The sequence below is a fragment of the Phyllobates terribilis genome, unplaced genomic scaffold (assembly GCF_046119375.1).
Source record: "Phyllobates terribilis strain yellow unplaced genomic scaffold, ASM4611937v1 Scaffold_3__8_contigs__length_932513732, whole genome shotgun sequence".
NCBI lineage: Eukaryota > Metazoa > Chordata > Amphibia > Anura > Dendrobatidae > Phyllobates > Phyllobates terribilis.
The window spans coordinates 781298189-781323026 of NW_027362763.1; the positions used below are offsets into that span (position 1 = coordinate 781298189).

A 24838-nucleotide genomic window follows, 5' to 3' on the forward strand; every position below is an offset into this window, starting at 1 on the left:
CGTTCTTCCAGTGATTGGTAGGGGTCTCAGGACTTGACTTAAAACATATCATTCATTAACATATGTCAGAAGTTTTATTTTATTTTTATTATTTAATAAGTTATGATGGCAGTAATATTACTATTTCTTATAGAGGTATACAAAACGACATATAGGCGATTACCACCATTTTCTATACATAAATGTAGATATATTTTCATATGAGCTCATATTATGTGCACATTTTCTAAATGAGTCCTGTCATTTGCCTTATATGCCAACTGTTACTTATTCTTGTGAAATCATCCATCACAGTGCAAACTTTTCATGTTACGCTGATCAGTTTCATTAAGTGTTTCACTCTTCTGGAATGTTTTTATTTTAGGAAGGGTCAGATAAAATCTTCTGCTTGGTCTACAATCTCAGTAGTAATTAGGAACACTCTACTACCAGCTGCTCAAGTGAAAAACGACATTAAATAAAAAGTCATCTGTAACAATATTTCTATTATGTAATTCTCGCTCACAATCATTTTGAAAAAGTTGAAAAGAGTAAGATCATTATATTTATTTTTGGATCATAAATCACTAGTACATGTGAAAATAAGAAACTTTGTAATTAGTTTTAGAAGAGAAATCTGCTTCTTTTTCTCCCTGGACTGATCATTCACTCTCAATTTACAGGTAAAATCTGTATTCAGTGAGAACAGATTTTTCCATAACTGATATAGGAGATGACAGTTGCTGCTCATAGAATTCTATGGAGAGGGGAAGAAGGAGCTAGAGTCAGACACAGACAATGTAGAGTTTTTGTTTTTACCCCTCCATCAAGAGTCATAACTCTTATTTTTCTATGAACATAGCCATATGAGGGCTTGTTTCTTCTGGGACGAGTTGTAATTTTGAATGACACCATTTAATATACCATACAATGTACTGGAAAATGTGATAAAGTGTGGGGAAATAGTGAAAAAAACAGAATTCTGCAATTGTCTCATGGGCTTTGTTATTTCTTCACTCTTTGGACAGTAAAAATGACCTGGAAACATGATTCTTTAGGTTAATGCGATTACTACATTACCAATTTGTATAGTTTTACTTTTATTTTAGTAGTAAAATTTTTGAAGTTTATATAATTTTCAATAATAAAAAAATGCAGTTTCTTTCACAAATTAGAGAAATCCACAAATTTTTCCATGGAACAGTGTGAGGGGATTGTTTTTTCAGTGGCAAGCTTATCATTTTATCAATGCCAGTACAGATGATCTTGTGATAGTTTGTTATTGCATTTTTTGGCTTCTTGTATTTTTTGTTGGTTTACAACATATATCACGTGGGTTAAATACATTTACATTTTGACAGATAAGACTTTAATTGATGCATCTATTTCGAATATGTTTATTTTTTTAATGTTTTTATTGTTAGAGAGGGAAAAAAAATTATGTATTTTTATTTTTTAATTAACTTTTTTTTTTACAAGCTGACTTAGTTACAAATTTTCTAAAAGAGAAAAAATACAGGATTTTTTTAATGCAGACTATTTAGAAAGTTGCTTTTTTATATTTAGGAAGGAAATTAGTAATGAAAAAAAAATTCAGTGCAAATATTAGCTAGTTTTTAATGGATATTTGTCAGGAGATTTTTGCTACTCCATCTAAGAGTAGCATGATGTAGAGGCAGTGACCCCGAGTCCAGCCAAGTATCAATAAATGGCCTGTGAGTTAAATTTTTTTTAAAAAAAAACTACCGTATTTTTCGCACAATAAGATGCACCGGACCATAAGATGCACCTAGGTTTTAGAGGAGGAAAATAGAGAAAAAGATTGAAGCAAAAAATGTGGTCCTGATGCACTGTTATGGGGGAGGGAGTCTACTGCTGCCACTATTAGGGGTAATGTCCCCCAATTATGTACTAATATCCCCCATACTGGTATATATATGCCCCCATGTTGGTATATATGGCTCCCCTTCCTGTTATACATGGCCCCCATCCCCTTCCTGTTATACGTGGCCCCCATTCCCATCCTGGTATACATGGAGCCCATCCCCATCCTGGTACACATGGTCCCCCATCCTGGTATGCTTGGCCCACCCATCTCCATCCTGGTATGCATGGCACACCGATCCCCATCCTGGTATGCATGGCACCCCCATCCCCATCCTGGTATGCATGACACCTCCATCCTGGTATACATGGCACCCCCATCTCCATCCTGGTATGCATGGCATCCCTATCCCCATCACACTGCACGCATAAAAAAATAAAGAATTCTACTCACCTTCCCTCTGCTCCAGCGCTGCGCCCTGTTCTGCTGCCAGCAGCTGATCTCAGCGTGTGAGCTGCACATGATGTCACTTCCATGCGCCCTCACATGCAGAGGTCAGCTGCCGGAATATTCACTGCTCCCCATGCCCGGACTAAGGGCGTGGGGAGCAGTGAATATTCATTTTCTTTAACAGCGGGCACAGTGTTAGCCGCATCAGCCGGCTACTGCCTCTGTGACCCGCTCCTCCACCGCTGCCACTACGCCCACACCCACCACCATCCACAGCCGGACCGTACATTGTACATCTGGACTATAAGACACACCCCCTGTAGAGATCTGAGGTTGTGGGTTGTAAGTAATCACCTAGGCAGATTAACGATGCAACAATATTCTATTGATCACAGCCATGGTAATAAGCAATTCCAGGTAAATGGCCAAAAACAGTTCTCTCAGTCCTCAAATTCTCAATCTGGGTTCAGTAGTTCCACTGGCTTTGTATAAGGCCATACTCACTGTCTCCCAACTTTTGGTTGGCCCACAGATTTCGTATCTCCAGCCAGTATAGTCTGTAGCCACAGTCCATGATACTCTTCCTTCAATCCTTCCACCCAACTCTCCTAAAATATATCTGTCCTTTTTTCCACTGGGCTCAGTCCCCTCCCAGGTCAGAAGTGATCACACCCTCTCCCTTAAACATTCACTGTTCGCTAAACAATGAAGAATATTCTAGAAGCCTTCATATGAGACTGCATGTAAGACCCCCTGTGGTGATGGCTTCACTGTGTCTACAATCTACACACACATAATGAGATTATTGGCTATTGGAACAATGGTTAGATACTCCTGAGATACAGATTAGTGGAATGCTGGACATTTTACAAGTGAATCTAGTGCACATACTGACAAGTTAGCAGAACTATATAAAACATAATAAGTAAATCTAATATATAAAGCTGAATGTGTGTGTGTGTGTGTGTGTGTGTATGTATGTATGTATGTGTTAGAACCCTCCTGTTTGTTTTTTCTATCCTGTGTTTTGCAGTCACGTGATCATCTGCCTTTATATTCCAGCTCCGCCCTTGTGGCTGTGCTAGACTTCAGTGTTTGACTGTTTCTCTAGCCTGGTGCTTCGGTGCCTTTCTCTGTCTAGTTCGCTTGGTCCTCTGGGACCTCTAGTACATTTTTGTCAGTTTGTCTTTTTGTGTTCTGCAACAACTTCTCTGTTTAGGTGGTGTCCCATTTTTGTCCCAGTCCTTAGTTCTTTTAGGGACTCCCCCCCTTAATTCTATAGGTCTTCGTTCAGACTAGCCGAGGACTAAGGCGGGTCTGTTCACTAGGAACAGGCAGCCCGCTACATCGTAGGGATTCAGCTTAGTCTTACTGTAGGGACAGCTTTCCCCTATCTTTCCTTAATACATGTTGCAGATCATAATAGTATGTATGTGTGTATGTCCGGGAGTGGCATCTGCACCGTCGCAGCTACAGCCACAAAATTTTGCACAGTCACATGTCAGGACCACGAGAGCGTCATAGGCTATGTTGTGAGGCGAAATTTTAACCCTGCGTGTTCCAATTCACCAAACAATTTTGCCCCTATCTACATAATGCGGAAAAAGTGAAAGGAAAAGTGTTGGAGGCAAATTGACAGCTGCCACATGTGAACAAGGGAGAATTAAAGAATGCGAGCGATGGCACCAAAGAGTATATACCGTACAGTTGCTAAGGTGGGGCCCTGACATGGGATACTCATACTCACCACACACGGGGATATGAACACACACACAAAATGCGCCACACACTACCAGGTGCTTGAACACATATACCACCCTCAGCACACACAAAACTCATCTCACAAAGATTTATCAGGCTGCCAATAGCAACCAATCACAGCTCAGCTTCTATTTTGCTACAGTTAATTAATCTGAGCTGTGATTGGTTAATATAGGCAACAAAGGACATTCTCAGTATAACAAAGCTTGTGTAAGGTAATAAGATGTCAGTTAGGGTTTGTTGGTGGAAAGGCTGATGTCAGTCACATTACTTCTATGTGAGAGGATATAGAAACTGACAGTTACAGACTATTTTTACCACAAGAATGCCTCATAAGAAAAGGAATTTCATGGCACGAATGTCAGCTGATGCGAAAAGAAACGCTGCATTATGGGCCAATGAAAAATGTGAAGACCGAGAAACAAGGCTGACACACATGAGAACAGCAGCTGCTTCCTCAAGAGCCAATGAACTTTCTGAGCAGAGGGAAGTGAGGCTTGCGGACAAGAGAACAAGAGCTGCTTCCTCAAAGGCCAATGAACTTTCTGAGGAGAGGGAAGCAAGGCTTGCAGACATAAAAACAAGAGCTGCTTCCTCAAGAGCCAATGAACTTTCTGAGGACAGGGAAGCAAGGCTTGCAGACATGAAAACAAGAGCTGCTTCCTCAAGAGCCAATGAACTTTCTGAGGAGAGGGAAGTGAGGCTTTCAGACATGAAAACAGGAGCTGCTTCCTCAAGGGCCAATGAACTTTCTGAGGAGAGGGAAGCGAGGCTTGCAGACATGAAAACAAGAACTGCTACCTCAAGAGCCAATGAACTTTCTGAGGAGAGGGAAGCGAGGCTTGCAGACAAGAGAACAAGAACTGCTTCCTCAAGAGCCAATGAACTTTCTATCTATTTGTTTTGTGGTTTTTGTGTGGAGAATAAATTTTTGTTAACACATTCTATTTTGCTAACAGCAGTTATTAACCCGGGTGAAGCCGGGTAGTACAGCTAGTCACTAATAAAACACAATAATAATATTAACAAAAATGGTGGTCCGTTGCTGGAAAAGTATCATAGTCTTTAGAAAGTGGGCAGCTCCTCACATACCTCCCCCATTTTTTCAGCACGGACACGAATGTAAGAGATCTCGTCTTTATGAGAACGAAACTTTGAATCATCCAGTTTCCTCAAAGCATATTCCATGTCATCCTTGCGAATATACTCCACAGTCCCCATTCCACCCTGGTATACGTCAGTATAATAGACATCTCCAGCTTCTCTCATATGGTCTTTCAGATCCTGCCAACTTCCCGATGGGGGAAGCCCGGAGACAAGGACTCTGTATTTAGTTCGCTGGATCAGGGGTCTGTCCTTTCTGCGGGGTCCTCCATATCCCCCCCTGATCCCCAGTTTGTCCTGGGAAACTCCACACATGCCCAATGAGAACCAAACTTGTATCCATTGCGACCAACCCCAGAGTGCTGACACCCAGTTAGGGGGATGGTCACTTGGCGGCCTGATAAATAGTGTTCTGGGGGGACAATACCTGGGCTGACCAGAGTGATGGTAGAACCAGTGTCCCGAAGTCCCTGGCTCTCCTCCCTGATGTCATTTCCCTCCCCCAGGTCACATTACTTCATGGTAGCAGTTATTGTATTTTGTGTATTACTCACCACAGGTGGGGGGTTAGTCTGCAGATGGTGTCGCTCCCTCTTGGCTGAAGCATTGAGAACCGGTCTTTGGCTTTGGGTTACGACATTTGCCCAGTGGCACACCAATCCTCGTCCTAGGTTGTGATGTGGGCTAGAACGTTCCCAGCATTCCCTGGCAAAATGCCCCATGCGTCCACAGTTATGGCAGTTAAGCCTTCCTCGCCCCAACACGGGCCGTACTTGGGCAACCTCCCCCTCTTTGTGAAGTCCGAACTCCCTGCCGTTCCTCCTCTGGCCAGTCCATGGGTTTCAATGGCCTCCCTGTAAGCTCCTGTTCCTGACTCACTGGGGCTGTACTTCCACGTTGCCCTGGTCGATTAGCAGACCAATCATCAGCCAATCTTGCAGCCTCATCCAGGCTGAGTGGTTTTCTATCTGCCACCCATTCTTTTAAATTACCTGGGAGCTTTGACATAAATTGTTCCAGCATGATTATATCCATTACCTTTTCTGCTTCCCGAGCACTCAGTCCTTCTATCCACCGAGTACATGCCGTACGTAGTGTGTTGGCAAACTCCCGATGTGTGTGTGCAGCGGGCTTGTCAGTCTACCGAAACTTCCTCCGGTAGGTTTCCGGCGTGACGGCATACCTCTCTAGCAATGCACTGCGAATGGTAGAGTAACATCTCTGATCCACCGAAGACAAGTTATTAAAAGCTTCTCTTGCTTTTCCGGTCAGGCCAACACTCAAATATCTGGGCCAGTCACTGACTGACACCTCATGCAGCAGGCAGAGGTTCTAAAATAACCGGAGATGTTCATCAATATCCGAGGTGTCCTCATTGAACTGTGGTATATCCCGGTACCTTAAAGATGTAGGCCCCTCTCTCCTGTTATCCATTGTACTCTGCACTGGGGCCGGTGCGGGTATCGCTACATGCACACCCAGAAATTTGTTTAACACTGCCGCCCGCTCCATCTCCGTGGCCCGCTCTCCTAGCACGTCCAGCATCCTCCTCAACTCAGTCGGTCCATTCTCCGTCATCTCTTCTGCCAAGTCACCGCTCGGTAACTTTCCCTGGTATGCTCTCCAGAGATACGTGATCCCACCGCTGCCACCACTTGAAGAGATCCGAGGTTGTGGGTTGTAAGTAATCACCTAGGCAGATTAACGATGCAACAATATTCTATTGATCACAGCCATGGTAATAAGCAATTCCAGGTAAATGGCCAAAAACAGATCTCTCAGTCCTCAAATTCCCAATCTGGGTTCAGTAGTTCCACTGGCTTTGTATAAGGCCATACTCACTGTCTCCTAACTTTTGGTTGGCCCACAGATTTTGTATCTCCAGCCAGTATAGTCTGTAGCCACAGTCCATGATACTCTTCCTTCAATCCTTCCACCCAACTCTCCTAAAAGATATCTGTCCTTTTTTCCACTGGGCTCAGTCCCCTCCCAGGTCAGAAGTGATCACACCCTCCCCCTTAAACATTCACTGTTCGCTAAACAATGAAAAATATTCTAGAAGCCTTCATATGAGACTGCATGCAAGACCCCCTGTGGTGACAGCTCCACTGTGTCTACAATCTTCACACACATAACTAGATTATTGGCTATTGGAACAATGGTTAGATACTCCTGAGATACAGATTAGTGGAATGCTGGTCATTTTACAAGTGAATCTAGTGCACATACTGACAAGTTAGCAGAACTATATAAAACATAACAAGTAAATCACTAATAAAACACAATAATAATATTAACAAAAATGGTGGTCCGTTGCTGGAAAAGTATCATAGTCTTTAGAAAGTGGGCAGCTCCTCACACCCCTCCACTTTCCTCCAAAATTTTGGAGGAATAAAGTGCGTCTTATAGTCTGAAAAATACGGTACATAGTTTTACCTGCTTTAGATTTAGCTGTTCTCTGAATGCTGAGCTCTTTATAACACCGCCCACACCACTGTATGGCAGTTTTATGTCTAATCTGTGCATAGGCTGTGCCAATCAGTGGTGAGCTGTGTTATACAGAGCTCATGAATATTAAGGACTACATGGCAGCAGGTTTACTAGTTTTCTAGTGCTCTAGTGACAATCTCCTTCTTATAAATTACTGATTTTATAAAAACTACAGCAAGCAGCCCAGTAAATAACACATCACTGGAACCAGGGTCTCTGTCTCTACATTAAGCTGCTCTCGGATTAGATGGCAAAGACCTGGTGACAGGCATCTAACAGAATCTGTAAGACAAGCTATTGGAGTTATATAGACCAAGTGCCTGAAGTGTGTTTCAATAAAGCAAATTTATCACATACCCAAATTTGTAGAGGTCTTCTACCTCTTATCTTATTTCTGCTTCTCGATAAACCTCCCCTTAGGCTGTGTGCCCACGATGCGTTTTTTCAGCGTTTACAAAGTTGCAATTCCGCTGCAGAAACACTTAAAAAACGCTTGGTAGAAGGTCTGCCATGTTCGCCAATGATAATCCGCATGTGCTGTGCACATGCTGCGGAAATTTCCGCTGCGGGTTATCATTGCGGAAAAAAACGCAGCACTACCAATTATTTTGCGGAAACGCTGCGTTTTCGCCGGCATTGACTTGCATTGGAACGCTTGGATTCCGCATCACTGCATCTGTGCATGCGGAATCCATGCGTTTCAATGTGCGGATGGTACCCAGGTCTGGAGGAGAAAAGACTCTCCTCCAGAACCGGGTATCATAGAACCTGTAAAAAAAAGAATAAAATAAAAAATAAATATTATATTTACCTTCTGATTGCCCCCCGGTGTCTTTGTCTTCACTTGCCGGCTGCTCGCGGTGGACATATGGACCTGCGCTGATGTCATTTAGTCATGTGACGGGTCACGCGACCGCTGACGTTGGCAGGTCCTTCAGTGTACCGCGAGCTGCCGGCAAGCCAGGACGGATTGAATAAAGACTCCGGGAGCCATCGCAAGGTAAGTATAGATTTATTTTTTATTTTTTACCATTCTTTCGGTCACACTATATAAATCCATGCCGTTTGCATGGATTTATATAGTGTGACCAAGTTGTCAAGCACTTTCCAAGTGATGCTAAAATCGCTTGGAAAGCGCTTGATAACCCGCATGCGGAAATTCATGTGAAGAACGCTTCACATCCGCTTGTCCCTAGCAGGAAAACGCATGTACAATCCGCATGTACAATCCGCATGCGTTTTTTCTGCCAGGGAGATGCAGAAACGCTCAGGAAAAAATCCGGAGCATTTCTGCATCGTGGGCACATAACCTTACACTATAGAGATACACTGCCTGTGATCTAGGCACTTAACCACTCTACTTATTTTGCTGCATTTGTTTAGCACATGTAAAATAAACATGTTACCTTTCACATGCACAATAAATGGCTTTTTAAAAAGTCGTAACATGGAAAATTACATCCTCTAAAACATGAATCCTTTCAACAATAGGAATACTGTAGGTAGCAGACATGTGTCCTTATTTTTATCAAATGGCGTACATATTTTTTGTATAAGTCATGTTTTATTATATTTTGTTCTATATACACTCACATGGAATTCACGTTTTCTTCTGGTCCTTGGACTTGCCCCTGTACAGTGCCTTGTCTTGTATTTTTCACCCATCCAACAACACCAAGTTTTTTTCCTTCAGCTTCCGTGTACTGCACCAAATGACATAGAAACATGCTTTAAATATACTATAAAATGTGAATTGATCATACATTTTTTCGGAACGTGGAAATGAGAGGTACTGCACAATTCCGTGTTACTTTACCAACTTGCCATATCAACCTTTCGTGTCCCGATACATAATCCAGGGCAGCGAACTTCTTCTCGCCCATTTCCCTGGATTGACAGGTCTCTGCCTATACACGCATGTAGGTAGATATCTATCAGTCCAGGGCAGCAGGTGAGAAAAGGGACCTGTCTGTCTGTAAGGCTGTGTGCCTTTTCAAGCGGATATGCTGCGGAATTTCCGCAGCGTAAACGCTTGTGAAACGCTATGTTATCCGCCCCCATGGTCCCCAATGTGATTACGCAAGTTCAATGCCCATGCTGCAGATTTTTCCGCAGTGTTTTTGCTGCGGGGAAAAATCCGCAGAATGTTCATTAATTTTGCGTTTCCGCAAGCGGAATTGCCTTTGCAGTGCAATAAAAAACGCAAGGCAATTCCGCATGTGGAAATCGCGTGATGAACGCACGATAAACGCGTGCGGAATTCTGCTTGCGTTTATCCGGGAGAGGACATGCAGAAATGAAGCAGAAAATTTCTGCTTCATTTCCGCAGCGTGGGCACATAGCCTTAGTCCACAGCACTGATCGGTCCCCCGCGGCTTTTAAAATATGTTTTAATTGAAACCCCACAGCATTTCAGAGTCCAATATACCTGGCTGAGATCATACAGCCAGTGCATGATACATGTTGCCTGTGGGTCGCACAGCATGTATTACCTGACAGGTTCACTTGAAGTTCTGTGCTCACTGCTTCAGATATATAAGTAAAAGAGAGTATACAGACATGACAGCATAGGATTTGCTTTCTGTGAGTGAAAACATTTTCCTGCTTGTTTATAAACAAGCAGGGAAACTCACAGAAACAATCAGCTGCGATCCTGTGCTGTAATGTCTGTATACTCTTTTGCTTCCTCTCCTGCCCAGGAGATGTGGTACGATCAGACCATGTCCCTGTACGGTCAGACACAGCCATTACACAGTACACAGCAGGAGAACATTTATAAGATTATCCTAGCACATGAACATTTTATTTAACATCCAATTGTGGAACTTATTATTCCAAGATCTATTGATTAAAATGTACTTTGTTCGTGGGACAACCGCCTAAATGCGTGTCTTTTTTGTCAGCACATTTTTTGTGACCCTGTTGACTATTTTCAACAAAACTTTTGATGGTTCTGTAATCACACCTCAATATCTTAGCAATTTCAAGAGTGCTGCCTCCCTCTGTAAGGCTTGTAATCATTTTTTACTTTTCAGAGTCAGTTACATCTTTTTTTGGCCTATTTTGTCTTCATACAGTATATATGTTGTGGAGCAGTAACTTGGTAATTGCACCTTGCTTATGATGAATATTTATTTCTCATAGAGTCAAGGGGCTAAAAGATATTTGTTTAGAAACATAATACTCTTGTGTTTTCGTTATCCTTATAGCAGTTTGTTAGCAAAATGACTGTCCCATCAGGGCAATCCCTTTAAGGCTAATGAACATGAAAGAAGATATTATACTGTGGAGCACCCTCTATCCACCAGAAGAGAGAGTCATGTGATGCTACATTTCCCTATCAGCTTCCATTGCCAAGAGAAACTGATCCAAAAGGATTTTGAAGCTGGACACCATACTATACTGGGTGTGTCAGATGTGACAGACAGTCGCTCTGGAGCTGGCTGTAGCAGGTCAATGCGCTTGGTATTGCAGACGCCTTCTTGATACTCTCATCTCTGTAGTATAGCTATATCCTTTTTCCTTTAGGACCCAGCAGCGACCTTCACCTTCTGCTGCTGATCGACACGCCCTTGCTTGGTAGTTAAATACTCTCAGTTCCTCCAGAGAGTCGCTCGTGATAGTTCTATGTACCTCTGTGCACACTTGGGGTACTGGCAGTCGGCTAGTCTCATCCTTGGTGCCCTTGGAGTACAGTTGGCGTTATCTCTCTGGTGTCTGCTCAAGCTAAGTGTATCCCTTTGTTTGTTTACCTTGTTGTCTTTAGTTTGTAGTGGGGCCTGACTAGTGCTCACCCCGTCCCTTCCCTATCCTGGGTCTAGCTTTTGGAACATTCAGGGCTTTGGTTCCTGCTCGGCGATTGGTGCAGAACCAATATAGAGACGATAGGGTAGGCAGGGTGATATTAGATCTCCTAGGGGTCTCCACTCCCCCCTTTCCCTAGTTGTTGGGCTCCCTTTCCCCTCTTCCCGTCATTGTACACTTACTCCTTCCCTCACCTTGCGTGACACATATGATAACCAGAGTATCGGAGAGAGGGGGGGGGGGCGTGCCGCTCACTGGACAACCTCTTTGATGTGTACTAAGAATATCTACTAATGTGTACAGAGGCTAATGCAAAATTCTAAATATGGTTGACAGAAACATTAATCCATGAATCATTAAATATTTGACACTTACCATTCTGAAGCAAACACCTAAAAGAGAATGAGAAAGAATATTTTAGTACATACTGTAGGCTGGAAATACAATTATACATGGTAAATCCATGATTCCTGGTCACCATGGGCTTTCTAGATTTGACGTATATTTTAGGATATGTTTACATCTGTGTTGGAAATTTGACGCATCAAGTGGAAAATCTAGCTCAGTAAGTAAGAAGTAATGAAGAATATTGTGGATGACTTTTGAGTTATTTTAATCAATTGAGGGCCATTAGCATCTGCCATGTGACAAATACAACCTTCCATCAATTTCACTGTTCTGTTCCTATGAACGAAAATTGAATAGTGCAAATGTGAACAAAGCCTTTTTCGAGATACTTTTTACCTATTAGCTGTTAATATCTGCCCGCTGCCTTCTCCCTGCCAGGCTCTGCTTCAATGTCAGGTCTCTCCCACATATGGATAGACCTGACAGTGAGGCAGAACAGGGCAGGGAGAAGTCTGCGGGGACCAGTCCACCAGTGACTAGTCTTCTCAGTCACATCTTTTCTGACTCCCTGTTCAAGCATGTTTTCTCTAAAGTCCTCCAGTGTTTCAGAGTAAAACATAGATATCATAAAGATGGAACTGGTCTCTGATTCTTCTGCCAGTGGTTTGAGCTTCAGAAATCGCGTGACTGGTTCCATATAGTGAAATAATTGTACACAAGCCTCTACAGTATACTACTACACAAAGGATTGTTCCCTTTTATGCCTCATTCAGCTGTCTGTAATTTTTCTCATACGTAAAAACACGGACTGTTGCATATCAAGGTTTTGGATCCGATTTTCCATCAGTGTTGCAGTTTTTACCATCAGTGTTTCATTAGTGATTTTTCACTGATGGAAAAAAAAATTACAAAGCTTCTTCTATATATTATAATGTTAATATGACATATAACACATGGAATGCACATTGATTACATCCATGTGCTGCTTATGCTTTTCATGGTCCCAAAGAAGTGTATGGGTAGTTTTCATTCGTGATTCAGATCAAAAATGGACATGTCTCCATGATTTTGTTTGTGGGCCACTTGGTCTGCAAAAAATACAAACATGTGAACAGCCCCAAAGAGTCTAATGAGTACATGTTCTATATGAGAAAAACACAGACAGAACACGTACATGACTCAGGGACGTCTGAATGAGGCCTTATGCTTAGTCTATATCATACATGTCAAACTCTGGCCCATGGGCCAAATCTTGCCCGCAGGGTGGTTATATTTGACCAGCGACACCAGACTCGCCATTCCTATGTGGCGCCATTATTCTTTATGGAGGACTATGTGGGGCCCATTATTCTGTATGGAGGACTATGTGGGGCCATTATTCTGTATGGAGGACTATGTGGGGCCCATTATACTGTATGTAAGACTATGTGGGGCCCATTATTCTTTATGGAGGATTATGTGGGACCCATTATTCTGTATGGAGGACTATGTGGGGCCTTTTATTCTGTATGGAGGACTATGTGGTGCCCATTATTCTGTATGGAGGACTATGTGGGGCCCATTATTCTGTATGGAGGACTATGTGGGGCCCATTATTCTGTATGCAGGACTATGTGGGGTCCATTATTCTGTATGGAGGACTATGTGGTGCCCATTATTCTGTATGGAGGACTATATGGGGCCCATTATTCTGTATGGAGAACTATGTGGTGCAATTATTCTTTATAGAGGATTATGTGGGACCTATTATCCTGTATGGTGGACTATGTGGGGCCATTATGCTGTATGGAGAACTATGTGGGGCCCATTATTCTGCATGGAGGACTATTGAGACCCATTATTATGTATACTGGTTGGCCCGTGACTTTGTCCAAGTTTCTCATTTTGGCCCTCTGTGGATTTGAGTTTGACATCCCTGGTCTAGAGCCTACACTGTGTGAAGCCATTGTATTTTCAGAGATAGGTTTAAATGCATATTTCACAGCTCTGACTCTGGTTAAATATTCAAGAGTGATTCACTGTAGTAATTGCAAACATATGTTCTATTCATATATTTTATTACAGTCAAGTTCTGCTCTGCGGGAACTTAGGGAATCGACATGTGGTGCAAACTCTCCCCAAACTATTACTCTCCCATGCCGTTGTTTCATACTGGACGTCATTTTTATGCCAGATGTTAGCAAATGAGATATCAGAAACCTCACACAAAAACTTCACAGTAGAAAAAATGTGCACTTTTTGTGTGTTTCTTTTGTTTTTAAACCATAGAACACCCTCGCCCTGGCATGTTATTGACATTTGAATATAGGAGAAAACATATGTACATGTACAAATAAACATTTAAAGGGAACCTGAGAACTGATACATTCTGTTCGATCCACGGCCAGCATGTATCAGGCACTGGTTGTATTATTGTTGCCATTTATGTTTGAGTCTGAAAGCTGCACGGTGTCAGAGGAAAGCATATTTTTCCCCACATGCTGCCAATGACTGACAGGTCTCTCCCTATACATGCATGTGTAACATCCCTGGCGGCGTGCTGGCATGGCTTACCACCTCCCACCATGCAAAACCGCCATCTTACCTATCAGTCCAGGCTGCACACTTTGCTCCAGTACCTGCTGTGTCTCTTGTCTGATTGCTCAGGGCGGCGGAGCGGTTACTGCCTGATTCTTATAGTTACTGTGTGCGCACTCCTAATGCCTCCCCAGCCTATTGCAGTGAGTCACTGGATACTTAAACCCCCTCCACCCAGTAGGAGGTGCCTGAGCATCACTTTCCTCCAGTGTGTTCTGTGCAACTGAGTTGCCAGATCCTGTCCTGTATCTTGTCTGTTTCCGCCAACCTGGGGGCTGTATACCCAGGCCTGTTGCCTGTATCTGTGACTTTTAGTCTGTTTCCGCCACCCTGGGGGCTGAATTCCCAGGCTCGTTCCTGTATCTTGTTCCTGGTTCAGTTCCTGTCTGAACTGTGTCCTAGCCCGTTACCTGTTTGTCTCTATGTCCGTACCTGCCCTTTTCCTGCAGCGTCTGAACCTGCACCTAACTCCAACTCGTTGTCTCTGTACTTCTGTTTGTGAGTTTTGTGTCCACTCGATACTTCATTGTAAGTACCTTGTGTGTATCTGGTTCTGCTTGTCCCGTTTCCCTGCCTCCGTATCTACCTCCGGTGTTCTAACTATCTTCCTGTATTTTCCAGTCTGTTCCATGTGAACAGAGCCCTGTCCTGTCTGCTTGCACCTTCTGCTCTGTTCTGCTCTCCTTGTCCACTGCACCTGCGGTTTCGTTCTGCCCTGCTTGTTCACCACACCTGCGGTTTCGCTCTGCTCTGCTTGCTCACCGCACCTGCAGTTTCGCTCTGTTCTGCTTGTTCTCCGCACCTGTGGTTTCGCTCTGCTCAGCTTGTTCACCGCACCTGCGGTTTCGCTCTGCTCTGCTTGTTCACCGCACCTGCGGTTTCGCTTTGTTCTGCTTGTTCACCACACCTGCAGTTTCGCTCTGCTCTGCTTGTTCACCGCACCTGCGGTTTCGCTCTGCTCTGCTTGTTCACTGCACCTGCAGTTTCGCTCTGCTCTGCTTGTTCACTGCACCTGCGGTTTCGCTCTGCTCTGCTTGTTCACCGCACTGGCGATTTCGCTCTGCTCTGCTTGTTCACCGCATCTGTGGTTTTGCTCTGCTCTGCTTGTTCACCGCACCTGCGGTTTCGCTCTGCTCTACCCCGCTTGTCCTCCGCGCCTGCGGTTCTGCTCTGCTAGTCCACCGCACCCGCAGCTCTGTTCCTGTATCCCAGTCTGTACTGGTCCCTATCCATCCTGCGTTCATACCATACCTGCCAGTATCTGCCAGTCTGCATTCCAGCCGTGCCTGTTAGCACCCGCCTGTCTGCATACCAGCCGTGTCTTCTAGTACCCGCCTGTCTGCATACCAGCCGTGCCTGCCAGTACCCACCTGTCTGTATACCAGCCGTGCCTGTGAGCACCCACCTGTCTGCATACCAGCTGTGCCTGTCAGCACCCACCTGTCTGCATACCAGCCGTGCCTTCTAGTACCCGCCTGTCTGCATACCAGCCGTGCCTGCCAGTACCCACCTGTCTGCATACCAGCTGTGCCTGCCCGTTCCTGCATTCCCCGGTGTGGGTCAACAGCTGTGACCGGGGTCTGAACTGGAGTAGCACCTGGTCCCTCTGCTCGGTTCCTCCCTGGTTCACGGAGTCAACTGAGCCGCCGTGCGACCTTGGTCGTACTGAGTTGATACTTAGTCACGCCCCTCCAGGCACTCCTTGGTTCATGGTCCAGTGGGATCACTAACCACACTCACGCCAGTTTGTCCGGGCGTGAGCATAACAGCATGCGGGGAGACACCTGTCACTCAAAGGAATTGGGCAGTGAGAAGCTGTTAGGGATTTGCCATTCCAACTAGTCTTCTTTTGCCGCATGGTTCTCGGCCGGCTTTCAAAGTATGTTCTCCTCTGAAACACTGCAGCCTCAAAAATACATAGCTGAAATCATACAATCAGTGTCTGTTACACGCTGCCCATGGATTGGTAAGCATGAATAAGCTGACAGGTTCCCTTTAATACCATAATGTGGTTTTCAACAACAGTAAAGTGAATCTTTAAAGTGATTCTTTAACTCCTTAAGGACCAAGCCACTTTGTAGGTTAATGACCAGGCCAATTTTTACAATTCTGACCACTGTCACTTTATGAGTTAATTATTCTGGAACGCTTCAACGGATCTCGCTGATTCTGAGAATGTTTTTTCGTGACATATTGTACTTCATGATAGTGGTAAAATTTCTTTGATATGACTTGCGTTTATTTGTAAAAAAAATGGAAACTTGGCAAAAATTTTGCAAATTTCAAACTTTGAATTGTTATGCCCTGAAATCAGATCAAATATGTCACACAAAATAGTTAATAAATAACATTTACCACATGTATACTTTATATCAGCGCAATTTTGAAAAAAAATTGTTAGGAAGTTATAAGGGTTAAAAGTTGACCAGCGATTTCTCATTTTTCCAACAAAATTTACAAAACCATTTATTTTTAGGGACCACATCACATTTGAAGTGACCTTGAAGAGCCTTTATGACAGAAAATACTGAAAACTGACACCATTCTAAAAACTGTACCCCTCAAGGAGCTCAAAACCACATTCAAGAAGTTTATTAACCCTTCAGGTGCTTCACAGGAACTAACGCAATTAGGAAGAAAAAAATTAACATGTAACCTTTTTTCTCAAAAAATATTTTTTTTTTTATTTTCACAAGGGTAACAGATAAAAATGGACCTCAAAATGTATTGTGCAATTTCTTCTGAGCGTGCTGATAACCCATATGTGGCGGAAAACCACTGTTTGGGCGCACGGCAGGGCTCGGAAGAGAAGGAGCGCCATTTTACTTTTTGAATTCAAAATTTTCTGGAATAATTAGCAAACACCATGACGCATTTGGAGAGTGCCTGATGGGCCTAAACAGTGGAAACCCCCCCACAAGTGACACCATTTTGGAAACTAGACCCCTCAATGAACTTTTCTAGATGTGTGGGGAGCACAGAAGTTTATAACATAGAGCCGTGAAAATAAAAAAATCACAAACATTTTCTTTTAGCCCCAAATTTTTTATTTTCACAAGGGTAACAGGAGAAAATGTAAGCCAAAAGTTGTTGTGCAATTTCTCCTGAGTACGCCAATACCCTACATGTAATTAGGAACTACTTTTGAGTCACAGTGCAAAGGTCAGAAAGGAAGGAGAACCATATTATAGTGCAGATTTTACTGTTGTGGTTTGCAGGTGACATGACCCACTGGGAGAGCCCCTGTGGTGCCAGAAAAGCAGATTACCCCATAAATGACCCCATCTAGGGGTGCAGTGATCACCAAGGTTGTGTCACAGAATTTTATACCATTGGGCAGTGAGAAAAAAATAATTACATTTTTACTGCAAAAATTTTGTTTTAGCCGCAGATTTTACATTTTCACACTGGGATAATGGATTAAAATGGCACCAAAATTTGTCCCATAACTTCTGCTGAATGTGGCAATACCCCATATGTGGCTGTACAGTCATGGCCAAAAGTATTGAGAATGAGACAAATAGTAATTTTTCCAAAGTTTACTGCTTCATTTTTTGGAATGGCAATTTGCATATACTCCTGAATGTCAAAGAGTGATCAGCTTAACAGCAATTACTGTACTTGCAAAGTCAATATTTGCCCAGAAAATGAACTTTAACCCCCAAAACACATTTCAACATCATTGCAGTCCTGCCTTAAAAGGAGCAGCTAACATCGTTTTAGTGATTGATCCATTAACACAGGTGTGGGTGTTGATGAGGACAGGGATGGCGATCAATCAGTCATGATTAAGTAAGAATGACATCACTGGACACTTTAAAAGGAGGCTGGTTCTTGGTATCATTGTTTCTCTTCAGTTAACCATGGTTATCTCTATAGAAACACGTGCAGCCATCATTGTACTGCACAAAAATGGCCTAACAGGGAAGAGTATCGCAGCTACAAAGATTGCACCTCAGTCAACAATCTATCGCATCATCAAGAACTTCAAGGAGAGAGCTTCCATTGTTGTCAAAAAGGCTCCAGGGCGCCCAAGAAAGACCAGCAAGTGCCAGGACCGTATCTTAAAACTGTTTCCGCTGCGGGATCGGATTACCAGCAGTGCCGAGCTTGCTCAGGAATGGCAGCAGGCTGGTGTGAGTGCTTCTGCACGCACTGTGAGGCGGAGACTCTTTGAGCAAGGGCTGGTTTCAAGGAGGGCAGCAAAGAAGCCACTTCTCTCCAGAAAAAACATCAAGGACCGACTGATATTCTGCAAAAGGTACAGGGAGTGGACTGTTGAGGACTGGGGCAAAGTCATTTTCTCTGATGAATCCCCTTTTCGATTGTTTGGGACATCTGGAAAACAGCTTATTCGGAGAAGAAGAGGTGAGCGCTACCACCAGTCTTGTCTCATGCCAACTGTAAAGAATCGTGAAACCATTCATGTGTGGGGTTGCTTCTCAGCCAAGGGAATCGGCTCACTCACAGTCTTGCCTAAAAACACAGCCATGAATAAAGAATGGTACCAGAATGTCCTCCAAGAGCAACTTCTCCCAACCGTCCAAGAGCAGTTTGGCGCCCAACAATGCCTTTTCCAGCATGATGGAGCACCTTGCCATAAAGCAAAGGTGATAACTAAATGGCTCATGGAACAAAACATAGAGATTTTGGGTCCATGGCCTGGAAACTCCCCAGATCTTAATCCCATTGAGAACTTGTGGTCAATCATCAAGAGACGGGTGGACAAACAAAAACCAACAAATTCTGGCAAAATGCAAGCATTGATTATGCAAGAATGGACTGCTATCAGTCAGGATTTGGTCCAAAAGTTGATTGAGAGCATGCCAGGGAGAATTACAGAGGTCTTGAAGAAGAAGGGGCAACACTGCAAATATTGACTTGCTGCATTAACTCATTCTAACTGTCAATATAACCTATTGGTACTCATAATATGATTGCAATTATATTTCTGTATGTGATATAAACATCAGACAAACACTAATAAAAACCAGAGGCCAGCAGATCATGTGAAAATATAATTTTGGTGTCATTCTCAATACTTTTGGCCATGACTGTACAGTACTGCTTGGCCACACGGCGACACTCGGGAGGGACGGAGCGCTATTTGCCTCTTGGAGCGCAGATTTTCCTAGAATAGTTTGCGGACTCCATATACAAAGCCCCTAAGTGCTAGAGGAGCAGAATCCCCCCTCAAGTGATCCCATTTTGGAAATTTCAGCTTCTTTTGCGCGATCATGCTGTGATCGGCCAGTCAGATTGACTGACCGATCGCAGCGATCTGAGTGCAGGGACCGATGGCATGGGTCCCTGTACCTCTGCCCCTGATGCTCAGCTGTCACAGACAGCTGTCGGCACTGAACTGTCACAGCGTGTTTACACGCTGTGACAGTTTAAAGCCATGACGGACACAGCACGGCAAGGAGCGGTAACTTACATCCACTCATGCCGTGCAGTGTCCGTCATTGGGCGTTAAAGGGTTAAAAAGAATAATATATATAAAATAGAAAAATGGTCCAAAGGTCCAAAAAAAGGATAGACTCAATCATCATAGTAACATAGTAACGTAGGTTGAATAAAGAAAGACCTAGGTCCATCAAGTTTAACCTTTCTCCCCCAATTGTACTGCCTACATTAACACTACACTAATTTACTAACTTACTGGGACTAGGCCTAATCCATAAGGTTTGGCACAGAAAAGGTCCTAAAAGTGCGGCGAGGTTGATCTATGAGCTCATGCACATCAGTGTATACTATACAGCAGTATTTTAGACGTAATGCTCATATTCTCTTCATAAGCCAATATTATAATTAAACAGAGATCTGTATCAGACATCTGCTCAGTTTCCATGTGAGTGATCCGTCATGATCGGTTATGATCTATTTAATGAACTTTGTATTTTTTCCCCATCGATTTAAAATGGGTCAGTCAGATTTCTATTTTTATTTCAGGAAGCAACGCGATTCTGACAATCAAAAAATTAAAGAAACCTGAGAAAAAAGAACTAAAGCAAATTTGTGAATGGAAAGATATTTTTTAAAGCATGTGACGTTTTAAAGAAAATAATACAGTTGGGATTTGTTTGGCTTGTGAATGAGGGCACAATTTCCAGAAAATAAAATCATTCAGGAATTGCATTGCCTTCGATCTAGGGGTGACTAGCTGTGTACACATGGCAGACGATGCAGAAAGCACCACAACGAAGGTTTAGAGGCGATCTTATTACAATGTATAAATATATGAAGGGACAGTATAGAGATCTTTCTAATGATCTTTTTAAACCTAGACCTGCAACAGGGGGCATCGTCTACATCTACAGGAATGAAGATTTAATCATTATTACAGATGTAGATGGCCTGGATGCCCATTCTTGAAAAATACAATATTTCAGGTTATGGGTACTAGATTCGGTGGTGGAACGTTGATCCAGGGAACTAATCTGATTGCCGTATGTGGAGTCAGAAAATAATTTTCCCCCTAATATGGGGCAATTAGCTCCTGCCTCATGGGGTTTTTGACTTCCCCTGGATCAACATGTTAGGTTATAGTTTGAATTTGATGGACTTATGTCTACCTTCAACCTTGAAAACTATGAAACTCATGGACAACATATGTCTTTGTACTGCGCTCTGCATGGGTCCTAAAGAGATACCAAATATGTCCATGTTATTTACTGATTTGTTATATTTATTTTTAAAAAGTGTTAATACTGTAATTGTTTTTCATTATTTTTTAATAATTTTGTAGGGAAAAAAAACCCTTGACTTTTATTTTACCTCTAATTCAGGTGTACGGAGATGTATTAGTATATAAAGATGTTTTTCTATGTACCAGTACAATACGCCTGTAATGAAGAATAGACAAGACAGCTGCCAGTTGTGGACCCCCTCCATCACTGGCACCTGTGCAGCTGACCTGGCTGCACATGTGGCATGCTCACCAAAGATATATGCATGCTTGATGTGTATATGCCACTGGGTATGTATTAGCATGAGCACATTTTATTACATTGTTCCTAATGTTATATGCATGTAAATGTATGTGTGTTCACAGGATGGGGCCTGATGGATGGAGGGATGACCCAAGCACAAGTCGTGCTGAGGTGTCTCTCACTGTCAGGCTAGGGTCACACAACCATTTTCTCTAAATCTGAGAAAAAACTCCTATTATGTTAATCAGACTCTGAACTGAGTTTGATCAGAGTGGGATCTGATTTTCTCAGAGAGGGAGAGAAATAAAAGTTAATCCACCATCTCCATTATGTCTGCCTGTGAAAATTGGACAGCACTCAGATGTCATCAGAGTGTGGTCCAATTTTTTCACGAACCCATAGACTTGAATAGGAGAGTGCCATCCAATTCTTGGAAGCAAATCATGCATGCTGCGATTTTTTTTTTTCCTCTGACCACTCGGTCAGCACAGCCCCATAAAATAACATGGGTACAAGTGCCGTCTGTCAATATAGCACTTGTCCTATTTAAATGGTTGTGTGCACAAGCGCTCACGCTCCTCCCTCGCTAAAGTCATATATCACTTACAATCATAATAATTTATTACAGATGAGACCATAAAAATGGGACAGTAAAGAATGATAGTTGTCTGTGATTTTTTTATTATATAAGTTGTCCAGATAAAGAGAAAAACTCAAGTTGTCCACCCCGAATATAACATTATGCAGGCAGGTGCTCTATTTCCTTTTCCTTGGGAAGCTTGTCTACCTGGACTATCAAGACATTAACTCAAAAATAGGTATTCTAGCGCCACGCTACTCATCTAGAAAGATAATCATGAGTTTTTGGTCAAACATATCCTGGTCGCACCAATCTCTTCATAATGACAAAAGGTTATTGTCCTGATGAAGGGGTCAGTGCAACCCTGAAACGTGTTAAGTCGACCTGTTACCATTACTTATTCTATTTTAGATTATGTTTCCAGATGAGTGACTCGGCACCAGACTTCCTAATTTTTGAGCTTCTGTCTTGAACATCACATATGAATGCAATGAGGTTCCAGAACAAGAGACGGTAGCAGCAGCTCTGGTCTAAGCCACTAACATACATTTAGATGTTCTGCCCTGTACACAACCCTATAAGGGGAGCAGCCATCTATTGTCCGATCAACACAGAGTCCGTTCATTATCTCCATCCAAATAGTTTTGTCCTTTGAAGCTCTGTATGTATCACCTCTGTAATATGGCTGACATGTACACTTATCAAGTATTTGCAGAAGATTTTTCTGCACCAAAAACGCTGCGGAAAATAAGCGTATTTTTTACTTTTTTTAATGCATTTTTAATTGCGTTTTTCCCTTTAATTTTATTAAGTGAAAGATGCTGCAAAAATGCTGAAAAAATTGACATGCCACAGATTTGAAAAAACACTTAGATGGTTCAAAAACGCAAGGAAAAATTAAACAGCAAGTGCAGGAGATTTCAGAAATCTCATTCTGTTTGCTGCAACATTTTTTACCCTTGAAAAACGTAGCATGTGAACAAGCCCTTATGTGGAAGCTTTTTATAATGGCAATGATTGTGATTATCAAAATCATGTTTGGTGCCTCTGTCTTTGTGCATGAATACACAGTATGCACCTTTTCCTGGATAAAATCTGACTGGAGGGTTTGATGTGTGATAAGAAGCAGTGGTAAGGACATGAGTACATTACATATCACACACAGCGTCTTGGCTTTCTGCACCTGGCCTGCAGATTCCCCTTCATGATGAGCTATGTTTAGAAGCACAGTGAGTTTCCTAATGTGTCAAGCATGCAGGAAAGCTCCGCAATTCGTAGGGCAAGAAAAAAAAGCACACCTACCCTGAACACGGCCAAAAACTTCATAATCTACAGATTTCAAAGAGTTTGACGCCTTTACTAGGCCAGACATTGTCATACAGGTGAAAGCAAGCACCAAGGCACAGGCTGGACGCATCGAGGCAGCTTCCCAGTCTGACATCTCATCTTACTGGTGTCACGATGCTGCGGACAGCCAACCAGCGGAGGATGCCACCAGCCCGAGGCCATCTGGGCACTTACAAGCTTAACTGTTGCAGAGACAAACGATCCTGCCATTATGGGGGTTGTCCACTACATTGTTAATGATTCTCAGTGGTGGTTCTGACACCTGGCAAACCCACCGATAAGGCTGTAATCTGCTCCTGTGGCGTCTGGACGTAAGCACTGAACAGAGCCGAACAGCACGGCTACATATATTGTGTAGTAGTTGCAGACGAAGAAAAAGAAGAAATCAAAATTGCTGGACGAATCAACAATCTTAAATATACAGAAAATACAACATTGATAGTGAAGGGGGGAAGCACAGGGCCGGTATCAACACGCTGTGGGCCAGAACTGAGTTTTCTTCGCCCTGTGTCCCCTCTTCTATAAAGGAATGAGAGTGGAGTGTATTGTGTGATGAAGGATTTTCTGTACTCACTGTTACATTGTCAATGGGGCCGTAACCGACTTCAAACAAGACAGGAGATCTTAGATCCGGATTAACAGACTCACTTTTACTGTGCAATTCTTCTACACATGGCTGCAGCATACAGATTAAGACATGGTCTCTTGTTAGTGAAGTACCCTTGGTTATGTGCCTTTCCAGTGTTCATCCTTGTCCAATCTGAGACCCAACATCTTCCACTTCCTCTGCGACCCAGCTGAGAATCTCCCCATGAGGGATATAGAGGCCTCTTTCTGAGCACCTCTGGTGGACTGTAAGCCCAGGACTGTGTCGGCATCCAGATCAAGTATCAAACGTGTCCTCATTCTGTTCAGACAACTTGCACTATTAAAACACTTTCTCCACTGCTGTACCTGCTGTTGGAATCTGTCTCCCTGTCCGTTCAGTCTTCCTCCTACACTCCACTCTCTCTGGTATGGGACCTGCACCTGTCCCGTTCTTTAGAGGTCATGGACCCAGACAATGAACTCACTGGACAAGGTTTTCAAATCGAGGAACATTTCACTGACGACAAAGACACGGCTCGTACATAGATTGGTCAATTTCTGTGGTAACACATAGATGAGAAACCTGGACGAAACAAGGAAACAAGATAGAAGAAGAATTGATGCCTTCGAAATGTGGTTCTAGAGAAGGATCTTATCAATACTGACTCGCCCCCTGGGCCGTGGGGCACTCGGATCCGGGCAATAGGGGGAACGATGGGAGTAGTAGTGGCAACCCGATTCCGTGGCTCAGGGTGGTCAGGCCAGTGGTAGTCCGTTTTGTGCTGTTGGTTTTGTCCGACTACGCCACCCGTGGATTTGCGGTCATTAGGAACCGCCGCTGCAGGGCAGACCGCTGGGGCTGATGATATATGCAGCTGGGATGGTGTGACTCCCCACGGGAAGAGTGCGGCCCCAGGGCAGTGTAGTGGATGGTGGGAGTGATGGTGGTGAGAGTCCCCGTACCGGTAGTGCTGGAGGCGCGAAGGAGCACACAGACAATAGGTTGCAGTCCAGGGTCTTTACTGAAACAGGTAAACTGACCCATAAACAGTC

General features: G+C 43.3%; 1 protein-coding gene across 1 annotated transcript in view; it reads right to left on the bottom strand.

The window, feature by feature from the left end:
- ACYP2 (acylphosphatase 2) overlaps positions 1-23337 on the bottom strand; it is a 291790-nt gene extending 268453 nt beyond the window's left edge. Inside the window, exons 1-3 of the mRNA XM_073672301.1 lie at positions 23153-23337; positions 11789-11805; positions 9203-9312 (exon numbers count right to left, since the gene is read on the bottom strand). Of these exons, the coding sequence (XP_073528402.1) occupies positions 9203-9312; positions 11789-11805; positions 23153-23291 (266 nt within the window). The 5' untranslated portion in view covers positions 23292-23337. The remainder of the gene's footprint in view (positions 1-9202; positions 9313-11788; positions 11806-23152) is intronic.
- Positions 23338-24838: the final 1501 nt, after the last annotated feature.